General features: G+C 44.1%; 1 protein-coding gene across 1 annotated transcript in view; it reads right to left on the bottom strand.

Annotated features, from left to right (window-relative positions):
• CTNNBL1 (catenin beta like 1) overlaps positions 1–17,014 on the bottom strand; it is a 47,615-nt gene that overhangs the window by 21,217 nt on the left and 9,384 nt on the right. Inside the window, exons 3-10 of the mRNA XM_058814645.1 lie at positions 16,037–16,143; positions 15,030–15,169; positions 11,301–11,398; positions 9,013–9,106; positions 8,212–8,303; positions 5,577–5,649; positions 5,246–5,304; positions 4,464–4,612 (exon numbers count right to left, since the gene is read on the bottom strand). Coding sequence (XP_058670628.1) covers positions 4,464–4,612; positions 5,246–5,304; positions 5,577–5,649; positions 8,212–8,303; positions 9,013–9,106; positions 11,301–11,398; positions 15,030–15,169; positions 16,037–16,143 — 812 coding nt within the window. The remainder of the gene's footprint in view (positions 1–4,463; positions 4,613–5,245; positions 5,305–5,576; positions 5,650–8,211; positions 8,304–9,012; positions 9,107–11,300; positions 11,399–15,029; positions 15,170–16,036; positions 16,144–17,014) is intronic.

The raw sequence follows: 17,014 nt of genomic DNA, 5'->3' as shown, positions 1-17,014 counted from the left end.
AGAGACAAGGAAAGGAACATGACAAGATGAAGAGTCTGAGCACAAGCTCTAAGCAAGATTTCTCTTCTAGAAGGCAAAACATTGTATGAACAGTAACTCTCTTCAAAACTGTGGCTGAGAATATTGTCTTGGTTATTTCTTTTTTAATGTCTTTTATTTCTTTTTATTTTCTGTTTTTATTTCATTTTATGGATTTTATTGTCATGGTTTTATTTTCTTATTTCTTGGCTACTGAAGAAGATATTTTTCTCACTCCTTTACAAACACTGGCACAAAACAGAAGGGGAGGCTGGGTTGGGTACAAAAGGCAAATACTATCTCCAAAAAGATCAGGATTGCAATCTAAAAACAGTTTAATTTAATAAAGGAGTAAGTTTGGTGAGCACATCTGGGTCAGTTTTAATGAAATCCCATCACCAGGAGCCACACAATGGAAGGAGGCTGACAGACTCTGGGCTGCTCTGCTTTAGTGCCAGTTCAGAATGTTGATGGTGGTAACTCACCCCAGTAACACAGGGATGCCCTGAAAATGATCTCCAGCTACCCTGTACCTCACAAACCAAACCAGAGGAATTTATAATCCATCCAGGGGAAAACTGAAACTGAACTGAAAAACTGCTCAATAACACAGCCCAGACCAAGTGAGTATCAGTGGGAGCTAACAGGAGCTTGGAGAACATAAGCCACCAGTGTCCCCAGAGGCCAGCCTAGCAGGACACTCCCTCCAGGACAGGACAGTCACAAGCCTCAAACCTTTCACCCCAAGCACATGCAAATCCCCTCTGATCCTGCCCAGCTGCAGACTGAGCCACCAGGACCCCATGTCCATCAGCAGGGGCTCCTCAAAGCCTCCAGAGAGCTGTGGAAAACAACTTCCCTGCAGAGACACAACTTCATGAGCCCCTAACAACAGGCAAACTAAAATACCTATATATGAACACCCCAGAATGAAAGAAAGTGACCCTGCCCAGAGCAGCCCCAGGTACTTTGACCCCATGGCTGGGGGGCAGAACTGGAACCTGAGTTCCCCCCAGCAACCAAGGGCTGTGCAGGAGGGTGGTTTGGCACCCCCTCATCCCCACTACAGAGAGCTAAAAATAAAGTACTCCTTAGGCCAGATGACACCAGAAATGTTTCCAGGGGAAGTAATTGCATATTGATCAGCATTTAGGAAAGCTGTGCAGGGCTGAGCTCTGGAATATTCATTGGGTTTAAGTTCAGGCTTTTAGAGATCAATAGCTGCTTGCCTGGACTGTCTGGAGTTGATTTTATTTGAAATATTTATTCTGCCAGAGGGCAAGCAGTTTATCTTAGTCTCATCTGTGCTCATTGAAGGAACTTTTAGCTGAACACTAATTCACAGACAAGCAAACATGAGAATTACCAAATACAGAGGGGCCTCAGTGTTCATGGAAACTCTGAATTACAACTTTATTCACTGATCATTGTTTTCCTCCTTTTAACACCTTTACATCTGAGACAATTCTTTTGATACATCTATTTTTTTTTAAAAAGAGGTTCTGACATTATTTGTACTTTACATATTAGCCTTTAACTTTCCAAAATCCCAGTACAAGCAGAACACTAGATTTCCTGGGAAAGTGTGCATAAAATGGTTCCATTTAATTAACCAGAAGATTTAGTAAAGAGACAGCTTATGTTTCCAGGGGTCATTAGGAACAGCAGGACAAGAAAACATAAAAATATTTTAATAATCATAAAAAAATCTAGCCTGAAATAGCTACAGAAAAGCTTTGGGGAGCCATGTGGAGTTGTCTGGTTTCACCTTGTTTTCTGTACAGGAGATAAAAGCTTTCATTGAGGGTCAAGAACAGTCCCAGCATAGCTGCAGGACAGAACAGTTTGTGGCCCAAGTGCTGCAGGTCCCCATGAGCTCCCTGGGCTCTATTTGTCTCTGTGCATACACATGCTCCTCAGTTCACAGCTGGGAAAGCCACACATCATTTTCCCTGAGCAACAGAGAATATCCCTGACACATCCCCTGGGAGTGACACGGCTGCATCTCCTCAAACCCCACACAGCTGTACAGCCAAAGCAATAACTGCCTGTCAGAGCACCAGGAGCTGACAGGACAAGCCTGCTTTCCTCTATTTGGGCTAAACTGCAGTCAGGTTACTAAGGCAGGACTGAGGGAATGAGCACTAAGAAGTACTTTCTGAACTAAAAAGAAAATGTAGTTTAATTCTAAGGGACATTTCTAAACTTTCTGCTGGTGGCTGCTACCTTGGTAAACCATCTTGTTTTTGATAAAAATGTGACATTAAATAAATGGTGTAGAGATGTAAATTAAATAATTATATATAGCCCTGCTCTCATTCTACTTCCAAATTTCCTCTTTCTCTCCTGCTGTCACCAGCTTCATCCCTCTCGACCTGATCTTCTTCCAGACCCTCTGCTCACCTCCCATTACCTGCTTGGTGAAGCCCCAGTTCCTTCAGGGCCAGCTGAAGTCCCAGACCACAGCACAAGTCCAGGACATGCACATAAGGCACATCAGCCACACTGGTCTCATTTTCAGGCATTACCACTGACCCCCCATAAACCAGGAGAAGTTCACATGATACAACATTGCCTTTTGCTGTTGGCTACACATTTTAAGGCTCAGTATAACAGAGTCCATCCTGTTCTCATGACTATCTGTAGGAATATCATGAGCACATTAAATGCTCATTGAAAGCTGCTGCAGCTCTCTGCAGGTGTGTGTGCACAACCATCAATAATGGAACGACTTGGCTGGATGGATCGGGCAGCACCAGACACAGAATGCTGTGTTCCCCACGACAGTAATGGAGATTCAAGCCTGATATCTTTATTCTCACACAGCTTATCTATCTCGCATCATGTCAATACACTTTCAACTTTGCCCATTTCTCCTTTCATCTGCACAGGCTGTGGTACAGTGATTAACCACCTCCAAAGTAAAACCAAAAAATAACAGATCTCTGCCCCCGGCCTTCAGAGGACACCAACAGGAGAGAAAAATACTCTGCCTTGTTTGTGGGCAAGGTGGTCAATCACAACTGAAATGCATGTCTGCTCTCTGCTGTTTATCATGGAGGTATCAAGGAGATACAGATGTACTTCAGCTTCAGATCACAACTATCCACATTCACTCCCTATTTACAACAGATTGCGGTCACCTAAGTTGCTCTGTCCAAGAAAAACTGAGCACCTGTGAGACCTTCTAAGCACTACAACTAGATTAGAAGAATTTTAAAAATATAAAATAATCAGCTGTCAGTATAGTACATGCCTGTGGACAGTAGGGACAGAAGCTTCTAGAACAAATTCTGTGAATTGTTAGTTTTTTTCCACTGTCACTTTACCTATCCCACTCAAACTGTAGAATCCACAGATTGAGGCCTTGGAAACTGTCTATCAGACTTTGTCCCTCCCAACCCCTTTGCAACTACTATGGGGGGCAAAATGCAGCCAAGGAGAATTTTCCACTTGTCATAATTTTCCAGCTGGAGTCCTGTGCAGAGAGTGGTAAACAGTAGAGTCAAAAAAATGGGTAAAAAGCTCTTAAAAATCCAAATACTGAATCCCACCCACATGGCACAAGAACTCCAACTAATTAGTTCTGCAAGGCTGGTTCAGCAGCTCAGGATTCCAGGCAGAGGGAGGCCTCCCTCCCGTTCTTAGTTTTGGAGCTTTTCCTTAATTAGCCTCAAGAAAACCCAGTGTTCCTATTTGAATAATCCATGTTGGGTTATTTATTCAGTTCCCCGCTGCCACACATTCCCCAGCCCTGAGCTGCAGGAGCTCAGCATTCCTGGCTGGTGTTTGCTAACCCACCAGCACACAGCCTGGCACTCTGGGGACAGCCAGACAGAGCCTGCTGTGCCCTCCTGCAGCTCTGGGGAGCCAGACAGCCCAGCAGACACAGCTCAGTGCCAGCCCAGCAAGGAAAAGTGGAGAGAGAGAGAGAGCAGAGAAGCCCCAGAGGTTCAGGGTGTGACAAAGCACAGCACAAGAAATGCAAACCTATGCCCCATTCACAAAAGTAATTTTTGTATCAGCATCCACAAAAATTCAGCAGCTCAGAGGCTTCACAACACAGTAGAGCTTAAGATGGGGAACAAAAGGAAAAATGTTTTCCCTAGAGACATCTAAAGGTCCTCTCCTGCCCTCATAGAGGTTGTTCAAATCCTCAGAGGGTTTACTTGACCTACAGCATTCTCTGTAGCAGACACCCAGATGAAAGATCTGCCACTCTCCAGCAGCCACTGTGGCAACCTCAGTTCTTAGGAAATAAAGACAAAGAGTGGAGATTCCATATCTGAGAAAATCCAATTTACTTACCTGCTGGAAAAAAAACAGAAAGAGAGGACAGACAAATATCCTAACAGAGAAGTTTTAAAATAAAACCACAAATATCTAGCTGGAATATGCATTGGCACATCAAAAGCAGGAAGGAAATCACAAGGCTAATGAGGTACCTAAGCATCAGGTTCATCAGCTGCAGACCCTCACCCTTCAGGAAGCGATCACGGTTGGAGCTGAGCATGAGGCAGGAGCAGAGGGAATCAAACAGGTTCTCCATCATTTCCTGTTCCTCTGCTGTGCTTGGATTGTGTCGTTTAAACACCTGAAGGACAAAGAAAGCAAAATTACCACCAGATGTTGGGCTGTGCTGTTGCAGAACACACATGAAGAGTTTGCACCAAAAGCTCCAGCACCTGACAGGGGTCAGCCAGTGACAGGTCACTGCTGCATCCTCTGCAGCTGCTGCCTTTTGCTGCCCTGACTGTGCACCCACAAATGTGCAGGATTTAAAGGATAACACACAGGGCGTGCAAGGGGAAGGGCAAATTCATACTCAAGCATGTGAGTAAGCTGATTACCAGAGATTCCTACACAATTCATACCTGAGGGTGCTGCAGGCAGCACTGCCTGAAGAAACAGAGGTGAGCAAGCAACACACCACCTTCAGCCAGCTCAAACATGGGCAGCCCTGTGCTTGGAGTGGAGCATGCTGAAAATTGACCAATTCCTCCCTACCTCCAACTCTCCATGAAACTGTACTGTAATAATTTGACTTCATCTTTACAAAAGGGATTCGTCTCACTGACCATGGATGACACACCACATGGAAGCTATTTGGGGACCATGCCTCACCAAATATGAAGCACTGCTAGGACAGCACCCCGGATATTTTCCACTCCTCCCACCCAGCCCAGCAGTCTCCTGATGGAAGAGAAGGCATGTGGGAATTACTCACAGATAACTGCTGAAGCAGCACATCGATCCCATCCAGCTCCCCAAGCAATTCTCTGTTGTCTAGATGGAGGTGGGGGGAAGGGGGAAAAGAGAGAGAAAAATGAAGCTAACTGTCAGATTTTACAGCCATCTAACACTGATACATCAGCACACAAAATCAATACAGCTTGACAGAGCACAAAAGCTGCAGAGAAATAGAGGGTGGAGATGAGGGAGCACATGGGGGAGAGTTAAGGCAGCAAAGGAGAGCTGGAGGCAGAAAAGGGCTGCTGTGATCTGAGAGAAGGCTGGATTCTGCCCTCACTGACAGAGATATGGCAGGCATGGCTCACCATCATTATTCTGGAGCAGAATCGCCAGCACCTCACTGCAGTACAGCTTGTTGGCATCAAAGGGCATCTTAGCCTGTGGGGGAAGGAACAAGAGACCCATCAGGGCAAGGCCCTCAGCTTCTCATTGATTTGAAGAACACATTAATCAAATCACCAAATGTATGAGCAGCACATAAAATAAAACACAACTGCAGTAATTCTGCAGTTTTCCTTAGTGACAGAACAGTAACAATTCTGATTCAGGGTGATGGGAGGTGCTTGTTGGTTCATGCACACATGTAGAAGGTCCACTGTGATTCTTCACATCGTCCTACATCAGTAGGTTTGGCTCAAAACACCTAAGAACAGTCTCCAGCAGTTTGCCACACAGAATCTCTTTCCTGTGATATATTTCCCCCAATGTTAAGTGGGAGCATGGCACTTATATCTGTTCTGGAAGTCAGTGCCTGTCAGCAAAACCAGAATTTCAGAACATACATCCCAATAACATCATATAATAACTGCCAGAGTTTCCTGTGAGGATCAGAGTGTCAGTCAGAAGAACATGAGATGGGTTTTGCCTGCACAATCACATAACTTCCATTTCAGATACTCCCTCCATCCTCAAATATGCTAAAAAAGTCATAATGAAATGAAAATGCTGAATTTGAACCCCTCAAAAAATCCCTAGAGTGGATTCTGAACTGAATCCAATGTTTTTGTATGCTGCCAAAGCTGCTTCATCTACAGAAACAGACTGAACATTAACCAATTAGATAATAATGCAACCAGTTTTACTGAGAGATTCATAAAATAAAACAAGTTGAAAAATCATCAGTTACCAGCAATTTATACTCCACTTTTCAAGAAGAGAAAAAACAGAAGTCCTAGGCTTACAACACAGCATTTGTCACCCAGTTTTTCCACAAACACACAACTCCCTGCAGCACAGTGGACAGTCCTGCCTATGCAGGGCTGCTGGGCCAATCATCCCACCCTTCTGCCAAGGAACAAAGCATGGTGTGCAAGCACCAGGCAACACATGGAAACATGTAAAGCAGGAAGATCCCAAACACCACCAAGTATGGACTTTAAATAAAGCTTTTCATTACGAATGATCCCAAACCACTCTGCAGAATGATCCTCAACCACCCTGCAGAGGATGGCATTGACAAACTCCAGGCAGACCATGAGGGAGAGGGGAAGGTGCTCAGTGCTGTCCAGCCCTGCCACCTTCAGCCATGGGTGACCAACTGCTGCCCTGCAAATGCTGGGAAACAACATTCTGATCTCCTAAGACTGCACACATCATCAAATCCTGCTTGTGTTTGCAGAAGTGAGCTATGAGCTCTCCACCTGAGCTTTCTGATGCAGCTCTGACAGTCACAATACAATTATAAGACCTGAAATGTTGTCAGAAAACAAAGTCATGCTCTGTACTATGTGCCAGATGTCCTCATCACTGCTCAGACAGAACCCTGATCTTAAAACTTATCCCAGAGACATTCCACAGCAGCTCTACCCAGCTGCTGAGATCCTGGGTTAATCCCAAACACATCTGTCAGGGAGAGAGACTCAAGACCAAGCACTGCCAAGAGCCAAAGCACCTGGAGAGGGGTTTGTTAGCTACCCACAACCCTGTACAGGCAAGATCCTACATCCCAAATCCAGGGATAACACAGCCAGGGAACAGATCAGACACACCCTACACAAGCTTGGAATACCATTGAGCATTCATGTTCTGTGGCACCAAGCAGGGGAATCCTAGCTGGGATTATTTTGCTTTCCCAAGTTTTTCAGTCTTTCAGCTGCCACAGCAATTCTAAGGCAGGCAGCAGTACCTACCTGCCAAGACTAAAATTAACTTCACTTTTTATTTTTAAGCAAAGAACATAATTATGTTACTACCTGTAGAGAGAAATTACAGATTACTTCTGCTAACAAGGATGTGAAGTGCACAGAGGGGTACCTGCACTTACACAGCTGATGGAGAATTTCTGCAACTCAGAGTCTTTCTAATCATGTAGACATTTAAGCATGGAAGTGCTAATGCCTTACTGACAGGTTAGAGAACAGCCAGAATTTCTTTGCTATATTTCCTTTACTATTTCTGTGAGAGGGCTGAACTATCCATTCTTTTTCTACAGCATTTTCCAGTGAATGTTTAGGCATTTTTTCACACAAGACAGAGTTAAAGTGTGTAACTCGCTGTCAAAGGATGCAGAGTATGAAAAGCAGCTTTTCATTTAAAAGGCAATTAGCTGAGTTCAAAGCAACAGCCGCCCCCAGCAGCATTTAAACACAGACATCACTTAAAACTCAGAAATTGCTAGAAATGTGGGAAGCAAAGGCCAGAAAATGGTTAATATTAGTGTCCCCTCTCACTGGTCAGCTTTCATAGTCCTACAGAACTCACACATGGAAATTCAACATATATGAATCATATGAAAAGATAAAAGAGACAATTTCTACTGCAAGACATTTATTAAGACAAAACTCAAGTGTGCCTCTTTAAACTAAAACTGCTGAGGACATAGACCCTGAACTATTCCCTTTTTATCTTTAACTGGGCTTTTACAACACATGCAAGCACAACTGGCTTTTCTTAGACTAGTTTTTGTGCTAACTGGTCTGTAGAAGTGAGAAACCAGCTCACCTTCAGCCTCTTGAGCAGCCACTGCATGAGGCCCTGCTGTGCAGCCTCCGTGCACATCTCCGGCCTGAACTCTGCCATGTTCTCCACAATTCCTGGCAAGAAAGACACAGAAAACAGATGGTTCTCCCCACCAAAAATTACAAATCTCTTGTTTCCAGTCTCTCTCATTATTACAGCCCTGGGAGATTACAATCCCAAAGGACTGCAAGGAGTGGGTGATGGTGTCACTGCCTGCAGGGGCACCACCCTGCAATGGTTCTGTGCTGTGCAGACCAGGCAGCAGAGGGGCAGTTATGTCCTTCCATGAATTGCAAATGTTTTACTACCTGAAAGTTAAATATATTACTAAAACAGAAACAAAGTATAGCTCACAGATATGTTCATAGTAAATACATGGACAGTGGAGCACTTTGCTGGAGGTTTTTAAAAGCTGTGTAGATGTGGCACTTTGGGACATGGTTTAGTGGTGGCCTTGGCTGTGCTGGTTTAAGAGCTGGACTCAGTGATCTTAGAGAGCTTTACCAACCCAAATAGTTCTGTGATTGACTCTGGTGCAGTGCAGTGATCCATGAATCTGCACCTCCCAACACAGCTGGTTTGGGAAGAGGCACCTTTCATGCAGCCATGGGACAAAGGACAAACTCTGGCTCCAGGGACGAGTGATTCCAAGCTGTGCTTGAATAAAAGCTGTGCCAGATCCTCCACTGCAGTGCTGGCAGTCCAAGAGAAAAAGAGGAGGGGGGAAAGGAAGGGATAACTCACACCCCTTGGTACAAACCACAGAAAGAAGCAGCCACTTACCCAGGGTGTTGTGGACACCATCAGCCTCCTCCTTCACACTTTCATCCAGGCGCTCTAAATTCTGGACCAACAAGGCCACGACCTGGCCCTCCACCTAAATCCCCAGGGTCATGGAAAAGACAGAGATAAGAAACAAGAATGAAGAGAAGAAGACAAAAAAGGAAAGATCCTGCCAGACATGACCAGAAGACATGAACAACCCTGCTGTAATATCTCAGAGGAAGCAAAGGAATCATCATGTAAATCTGTCACTATGTTTTCCCTAATTAATGAAACAACTTTTGTTTTCAGATTAAACAGAAAACCATCAGGAGGGAAACATGCACCTTGTCACAGTCTTATTTCCTGAACCAGCCTGACTCATTAATAATCCCTCAGAATTCTGAAGCATGAGGTTCACAAACCACTGTGGATGGGAGAACCATCAGCTCTGCAAGCAGCTGGTCACAGCTGGTCACTGCTGCCTGCCTACATTGCTGCTGGACCTTCCACCTAACAGGTACAAAAATCTGACAGAACAATGCTCACACACAGGTCCAAACCCAAGAGTTGAACTGTCACCAGTTGAAGTCCTGCAGTTAAATCCTCTCAAGATGAATGCAAAAAGTTGACTTCAGTGAGTTAAGGAAAACTAGAGAGGTAGGGGGGAGTCCCTGAATCACAGAGCTCCCACCCAAAATAAGTCTTTAAAACTGGAATTGGAAAGAGTCACAGCTTAACTCTGGCAAACTTTCCATTGTGGAGATGAGCTTGGAACAGTGAAACAAAATAACATGACCAATTCAAACAGTCTTAACCAGCTTTGGACCCCGTAAGTATGTGGACAAAACACATATATGGGCTGCTGCAGAAAACAATCTTCAGATAGCCTCCAACCTTTTACCTACTTTCTTAAACAAAAAAAAAAAAAGTAATCTAAAAAGCAGATATCTAAACATTTCTCCCAAGATACACCTGACCTGTTTCTTTCAAACAGGACAATGAAATCTCTAAACATGGCTATTATCAGTGAGCTGGTGACAATGAAAACAGAAAGAACTTCACTTGATTTACTGCCTCTCCACATATTTTATAGAAAACAGCTTCTCTAGCAGCTCCTCTCTCCCAATTCCTTCACCCAGCAATCTCCTCACCAAGGCAGAGTAATTAACAACAGCCCAGAGGCCAGCTGCAGGAACTGGGCTCTGGGCACTGTCATTAACCTCTGGAAGGAAACATTCTAGTGACTGGACAAGGATTGTAGGAGAAAACAGAGCAGCCAAACAAAGCAAACAAAAGAAAAACTGTAATTTCCTGTCTTTCAAATTCAACACAATAGTTACAGAACCAGACACAGACACAGACACAGCCACAGCAATGCTCAAAGGCAGCAATTCACCAGCTCCAAGGTAGGACAGACCTGTAAAACTCATGTTTGGCTGGGCATCACCTCTCTGGGGGGTTTGTATTCCCCTTCTGCAGCTGGGGAGCAGGAGGCACCCAACACAAACACCAGGAAAAGGGGAAATCCACCCCATAGAGGCCAAGAGGCACTCAGAGGGCTAAGTGTGCAAGGACCACTTAACACCAACCAATGCAGCTGCCACCCACCTAAGTAATTTTCTGGCTTGGTTAACTCTCTGTGCCAAAAGGGATCCTTACCTCTGTACTCTCCTCCACCCTTAAAGTTCATTTGCTCTGCTACATGAAAACTTTCAAGTTTTTACTTCTTGTTAAGAAAAAAATCCCACCATCACCAACAGATACTCCAGTTCAAGCCCAGATTTTTAGGCTTGAAACAAGTTACTGGGTAGAAGACAACCAGCCTCCTGTGCAAGAGGTGAGACTGAAAGATCACAGAGGCATCACTGTCTTTGGGTAACAAACTTCAGCTCTCCATCAGTGAACCCAGGTCACACTTTTCCACAGGAGAGAAGGGAAATGCAAACAAAGCTCCTGTTTTCAATGGGACACTGTCCAAGTCACAAATATTATTACTTCATTCTCCCTCCCTGCACCAAAAAATCCCCTAGCCTACACAAATTTTGCAATATGACAGTGCTCCTTCCAAAAAAGAAGTGGTGCAACAATGTGCAAATGGTGCAACCACCCACTCCTCAAACTCTAGCATTTAATCAAAACCAGCCATCATGGTGTCAGGTTCAAACAGGCTTCTCCTGGCTATCTCCATCACAATGTTGGCAGCAAAGACACCCAGACACAGCTGCCAACTGCAGGATGGGCCAGTGTTCATTGCTGGGCTGAGGCAGATGTTGAGGCACTGAAATAATTTGGGGTTTCCTACTCACAAGAGCATCTATGAGAACTTCAGCTCCTTCTTCACTCTCATGGAGAGTATCAATATCAGTCAGCTCTTGCAGCAAATCAACCACAGCTATGGAAACATGTACTGGGTGTTAAGGAAAACCAACAGGGAGGCAAATGCATTTAGCATCAACAGCAGATGGCTCTTAGGCCAATGTGTTCATGACATGACCCCAAAGCAACTAGCAATACATTACCAGTGAGGTGATAAAATGCATTGCAATCACAGCAGCAGGGCACAGGGTACCAGACACAAGAGCACACAGACTACTGCAGCAGACCTTCCCCAGAAGTGCTAAAATTAGGGAATCTGAACAATTAGGAATGATAAAAACAAATGTGATTCTGTGTTTACTATATCAGGCAATTTTACTGTTTCTTCATGATAGTTACTTATTTTTTTCAAACATGCTGGAGTCGGTCTAAGAAGGCACCATGTTGCATTGTCAAGACTGAACACATGCAAAGAGAAATGAGTTACAAAAATGTGATTTGGGTATTCTGCTCTCAGTGATAGCCCTGCTAACCTGATACACACACACCCCTAACGAGGGCAGCGCCGGCAGCAGGAGTATCACCCCCCTCTGCCCAGCCCAATTAGGGCAGCACACTCCTCAAACCACAGGCCTCACAGGAACAGCAGAGCTTCTGCCAGCCCAATTTTCACTCATTAACTCTGGGCTGCATAACACACAGCTCCCCTGCCTGCTGCACAGCTCCCTTGTACGACAAGACGCATTCCAGCTCATTAGACCCACTTCCCTATTCTCTCAGACACACTGATCAATCCTGCCTGCGTCCCAAGGGCAGAGCAAGAGCTGTGGTTTTCTCAATGTCCTAAATAACCACTCTGTGATGGATCTCTCTCAAGTGCCCAGGCTGACAAAGAGGCTCCCAGGTCTCCTATTTGTGCATTTGTTCAAAAACACAAGCAGCAACAGGAAAAGTATTTTCATCTGTCTTTTCTTAGTGAGGTTCAGCCGTGTGCTAGGGCTGGCTGGAGAGGTGAGCTCTGCAAGAGAGAGCCTGGACTTTCTGCTGGACAAGCTGCAGGAGAGTCACCAGCATGTCACTTCAGGCAAGTGTCACCTCAGCAGAGTGTCACTGCAGCGACAAAGGCTAATCATACACTACAGTGCACCAGCAACAGCAAAACCAGCAAGTCAACAGAAGGAATTATTTTCTTTTCCTTGGCACTCATGGGGCAACTTGCAGAATATTTTGTTCAGTTGTTGGCTCTCCCAATAAAAGAGAGGCCTTGACATACTGTGCTTGGGAGAGCAGAGGACCACTGAGGTGGTCTGGGGGTTAATACAAGATGGATGAGGACAAATTGAGGGAATGGGGTTTCATCAGCTCATGGGAGAGAAAGCTCAGGGAGGAATCAGTTGAAGATTTCTGCGGTCTCCTGGGTGCTACAAAGATAACTGAACCAAGTTCTTTTGAGAGTGCACAGCAAAGAATTCAGCAGAGTTCATAATGCAGGGCATTCCTGTCTGGGAAGCTTCTGTTGGGGCTTGCAGTGAGAGTATCAGCTGTCCTATAAAATTTAGGAGATAGTAAAGCAAAGCCTCGCTTGAAGCTTTCATGTCTTTCATTAATAAAATCTTGTTGGTGATCATCTTTCATTCACATGTTTTGTGTAAAACTGTATGAATCATTCAGCAGATTATTTGCTCCCCCTGGACATTTCTTTTGTCTCCTTCCATTAGTCCCTCAAGACACCACAATTAAATATCTTCAAAGACCATTTGTTTAGTTCTCTCCTTGAAGAACTCATTTTAAAAAATATTTTCCCATTTGTTTTAACAAAACATCATTAGAAAACCTGAGCTGTATCAATGCAGTTTTATGTCTAGATGTTTCACTTCAATAGTGCTTCTACCCTGTATGTGAGCAGCAGCAGTCTCTGCTTCCAATGGAGCTCAAAACACTTCAGCAGTTTTATAACACAAAATATACTTTTCCCAAAATTGCAGCTCTCAGGCCAAATTCCTACCCATAAATTCATTGACAGGCAAGTTGCAAAGCAAATAAAAAGAGTTCACACTGGAAACCCTGACAAGTCTTTGACAGCAGCAGTGATCCCAGCACAAAGCTTTCCATGGCAGACAGGATAAAGCAAGCTGTACTCTGGTGCACTTTATCTGGAAAACAGCTCTGCTATCCCAGTCAATATTCCCACTGTTCCTTTTTTCCCTATGAATGAGAAATTCAGTATAAAAGCACATAGTACAAACAAGTCTGTGGTGTCTGGTATAAAATAAATAATTAAACTACAGTAACCACGAAATTGGATTTGCATGGGAGGAGCTTCCCCCTGTACAACATAAATTGTTAACAGTTATTTGAGAGCCATTTCCTTGCAGATCTTGGATAAGGGAAGCTGTGGGGTTTACTGTTTTGCAGGGACCCACATTCACCACATCAAGGTTCCACCTGATGCAAGTCAAAATACCCAAACACAGTGCTCGCTAATATAAACTGGCATGCAATAAAATATTTATGTTTTGGTTTTAGCTTCTGATCACTGCACCCACTTAGAAAGAATGAATTATGAATTCTCAATAGATGGTGCTATAAAGAAAAGTGCTAAAAAAGAAAACCAAGATCTGTGCATCAGACCACAACATGCAGCACTAACAGGCCTTTTCACATTGTATATTCCAAAACACCTCAGGAAAGCTGGTAAGTGTTATCTCCTGCTTTACACATAAAGAAGCAAAGAATAAATTACCTTCCTAAGGCCATGGATCAATAAAAATGGAAAAAGGACTGCCTGAGACTCAAGTCGACACGCAGTGCCCTTTCCACAGGGCTTCACTACTCCCTCCACCCACAGATATTTTCAGGACACAGACATGCAGTCTCCCAAGTCATGTAACAATTTTTCAGCTTAATCTGCTGTAGAATATTTTACAAGCAAAGCAGACTGAGGTCTGCTTTTACAGACTGCACAGTGGTGAGCTGGGCATAGTGCCAGCTCCCAGATGACAGCTAAGCATCAAGGCATCAGGGTACTCAAAAAATGGCACTGGTTTTGATCAACACTACATAAATAGGAAGCTCTCTCTCAGATGCCCTCAGAGCTTCAGAGGTACAAGAGCCAGGTGCACAGAGGGATCAGGGTCAGTGACATTGGACTTCACTGAGCATGGAAATGGAATTGTCTCTGGAAATGTACTTAACCAGAGGGGCCACCCACAGCCTTGAGCTCTGTGCACACCAAACCAAAGGTATGGGCACATGAAGAGGGCACATTTACAAACTAAGGTGAAGCATGTGGTGAGCTAGTCCATGACAAACAGCTGACAGCCTGACAGCTCAGCTCTCAGCAAGAAAGGGTAAAACAGTTTAATTTTCACTGAGGCTATTCCAAAGTTTGCAGTCTGAGATTATTGCTGCTAAGCCCAGGCCTTCACTTCTCCTGTGCTGCTCATCTGCTCACACTCTTAACACTGCCAGTCAAAACTAGATGAAAGGGTCATAAAACAAGAAAGGAGAATAACAGCACTGAAAAAAATTCAGAATCAATATTACTTGAACAAAGAGGGCTTTCACTGGGAAAAAAATGAAAAATCAACACATAAATTCAGTGTGGTAGGAAGAGGAGAAAAACATCTACAGGAGCCTAGGAAAGAGGATATGAGAGATTACAGAAAAGTCTGCAGAAAGCCTCTCCCATGAGAGCTGCTTTAACAACTGAAGGATATCTGTGTTGTCATGTCCCAGCAGCCCAAGCAGAGACTGCACAGCATTCAGCTCCACCAGCAGGTGATACAGGCCGGGCATCGTCGCGATCACGTGCATTTCCTGAATGATGTCATTTAAATCCAGCTCTGACTCCATAAACCTGAGGCAAGACAAAAAAAGGTAACAAAAAGGCAAGAAGAGACCACTACCTTCCAGGAGACACCACATAGGACTTGTCACCCCAGGTGCACATGGCACCAGCATTTCTATCCTCCCTGTCCTACACCTGCCCCTTGAAGTTTAATCGTGCAGCAGCATGAACATTTCTACTGTGTAATTTACATAGAGTAAACAAGCAGACTTGTTCCAATTTTCTAAATCAGTTCTAGAATTTCAAGAAGAAAGGAAAATCAAGATGCTGCAGCCACACATGAGAAAACTTGCTTTTAAAATAAATTCTGCAGAGCACTGCACTTTCCCTAGCTAGCACATATTAGTATGTGGGTTGTAAGAGTCTGAAGTCCATAAATATAATCTGGGTAAGGCAAAGGACAGCAAACTGGACAAAAAATAATGGCACTGAACTGTAGGAAGAAATCCCTTTAAAGTGAATAACAGAACATCTTGAAGGGAGGAAGAGGTTTCAAGGACACAAACACACAACTGGTTCTTGGAGCCCATCTCAGCTGTTCTCCTCACCACAGGACTGGGTAACATGAAATAATTTCCTCCCGACACAGACCTCTGGCTGGTATGCAAGCACACACCTTCACATCAAATGACAGAATGAAACCTTTAATTATTGCTGATGATGCTTTTTGTGCTGCCAGCCATATATTTGCCCCACCACAGTCTCAATAAAGGCATTTTTAATTAACAAAGTCAGTTTCAAATAATAGTTAGAAGAACTACAGGGCAATAACTGCAGTTACATAAGCCTTATGTAACTGAAAACATCTCTATATTCCAGCAATTTATTTAGGCTTACACCTAAAATCAAAGGGAGAAAAGTTAAGCCCAGTCTTACTTCTCTGGATTATCGGGAAACTTGATCCGCAGCTCCTGGTTTTTGTAGGATCTCTTCTCAAAGGTGAGAATCATCTTCTTCACTGAGCTTTCATCCAAAGGTTCCTCCTGACGAAATGAGAAAAGGCAGAAAAATAAGCTTTGAATGGCTGAAGAAATATCAGCAATGTGGTGGGACTGCAGCCAGGCCCAGGCCCTGGGAATTCCAGCCAGCTCTGGAATCTCCCTGCAGAGAGCAGCCAAACACCTCACAGGCCATCACCACCCACTCCAGCTCACACCTCGAGCTGCTCTTTCACACCTGGTATAACCTGGCACCACCAGCTCATATCGAGGTTTTTTTGCTTCTGACATAGAGCAAACCTGCACTCACAGCCTGTGCCCAAGGAGAGCTTCTCTGCAGAAGTCCCTTGTTGTGCTATTGTTTTTTTGAAGTCTACATTTAACTGCCCTGAAGTTATGTTCTTCCGCATTTTCCTCACTTGGATAAGCTTTCACTGTTATCTTAAAGCCTTTTCCTAAAGAAAAAAATAAATCAATATTCCACTCTAGTATTTTCTCTTTATTTTGTAAATGCTCCTAAGGTGTTTCTCAGCGGGAGTTGTATATTTACTGTACAGCAGCAATACAACCTCGGCTGCCTCCCTGACACCTACAAACATTTTCCTTAGTTTATGACTTTAATGCACTTCTTTTATTAAAAAATTGATGATATAGATTTCCCTGTGTAACCTCCTCCCTCTCCTCTGACTGTGTTACAACCACTATTTAAGAGAAGCTCTCAAAACAAAAACCAAACCAGACACCCTCCCATCTTTAGCCAAGTGCCCCTCAGGATTAAATCAAGAGCTGCTGCTGGTGCTGCAGATTCTTTGGTCAGCGACTCTAAGCAGCAATCTGGTATGAGACAGAAAACCTCCATTTCTTCAGCAAACTCCATTACAATAACAACACCAGCCCCAGCCTTCAGTTATGATTG

Source organism: Ammospiza caudacuta, chromosome 15 (assembly GCF_027887145.1).
Source record: "Ammospiza caudacuta isolate bAmmCau1 chromosome 15, bAmmCau1.pri, whole genome shotgun sequence".
Classification (NCBI taxonomy): domain Eukaryota; kingdom Metazoa; phylum Chordata; class Aves; order Passeriformes; family Passerellidae; genus Ammospiza; species Ammospiza caudacuta.
This window is presented reverse-complemented; position numbering and strand designations above follow the sequence as displayed.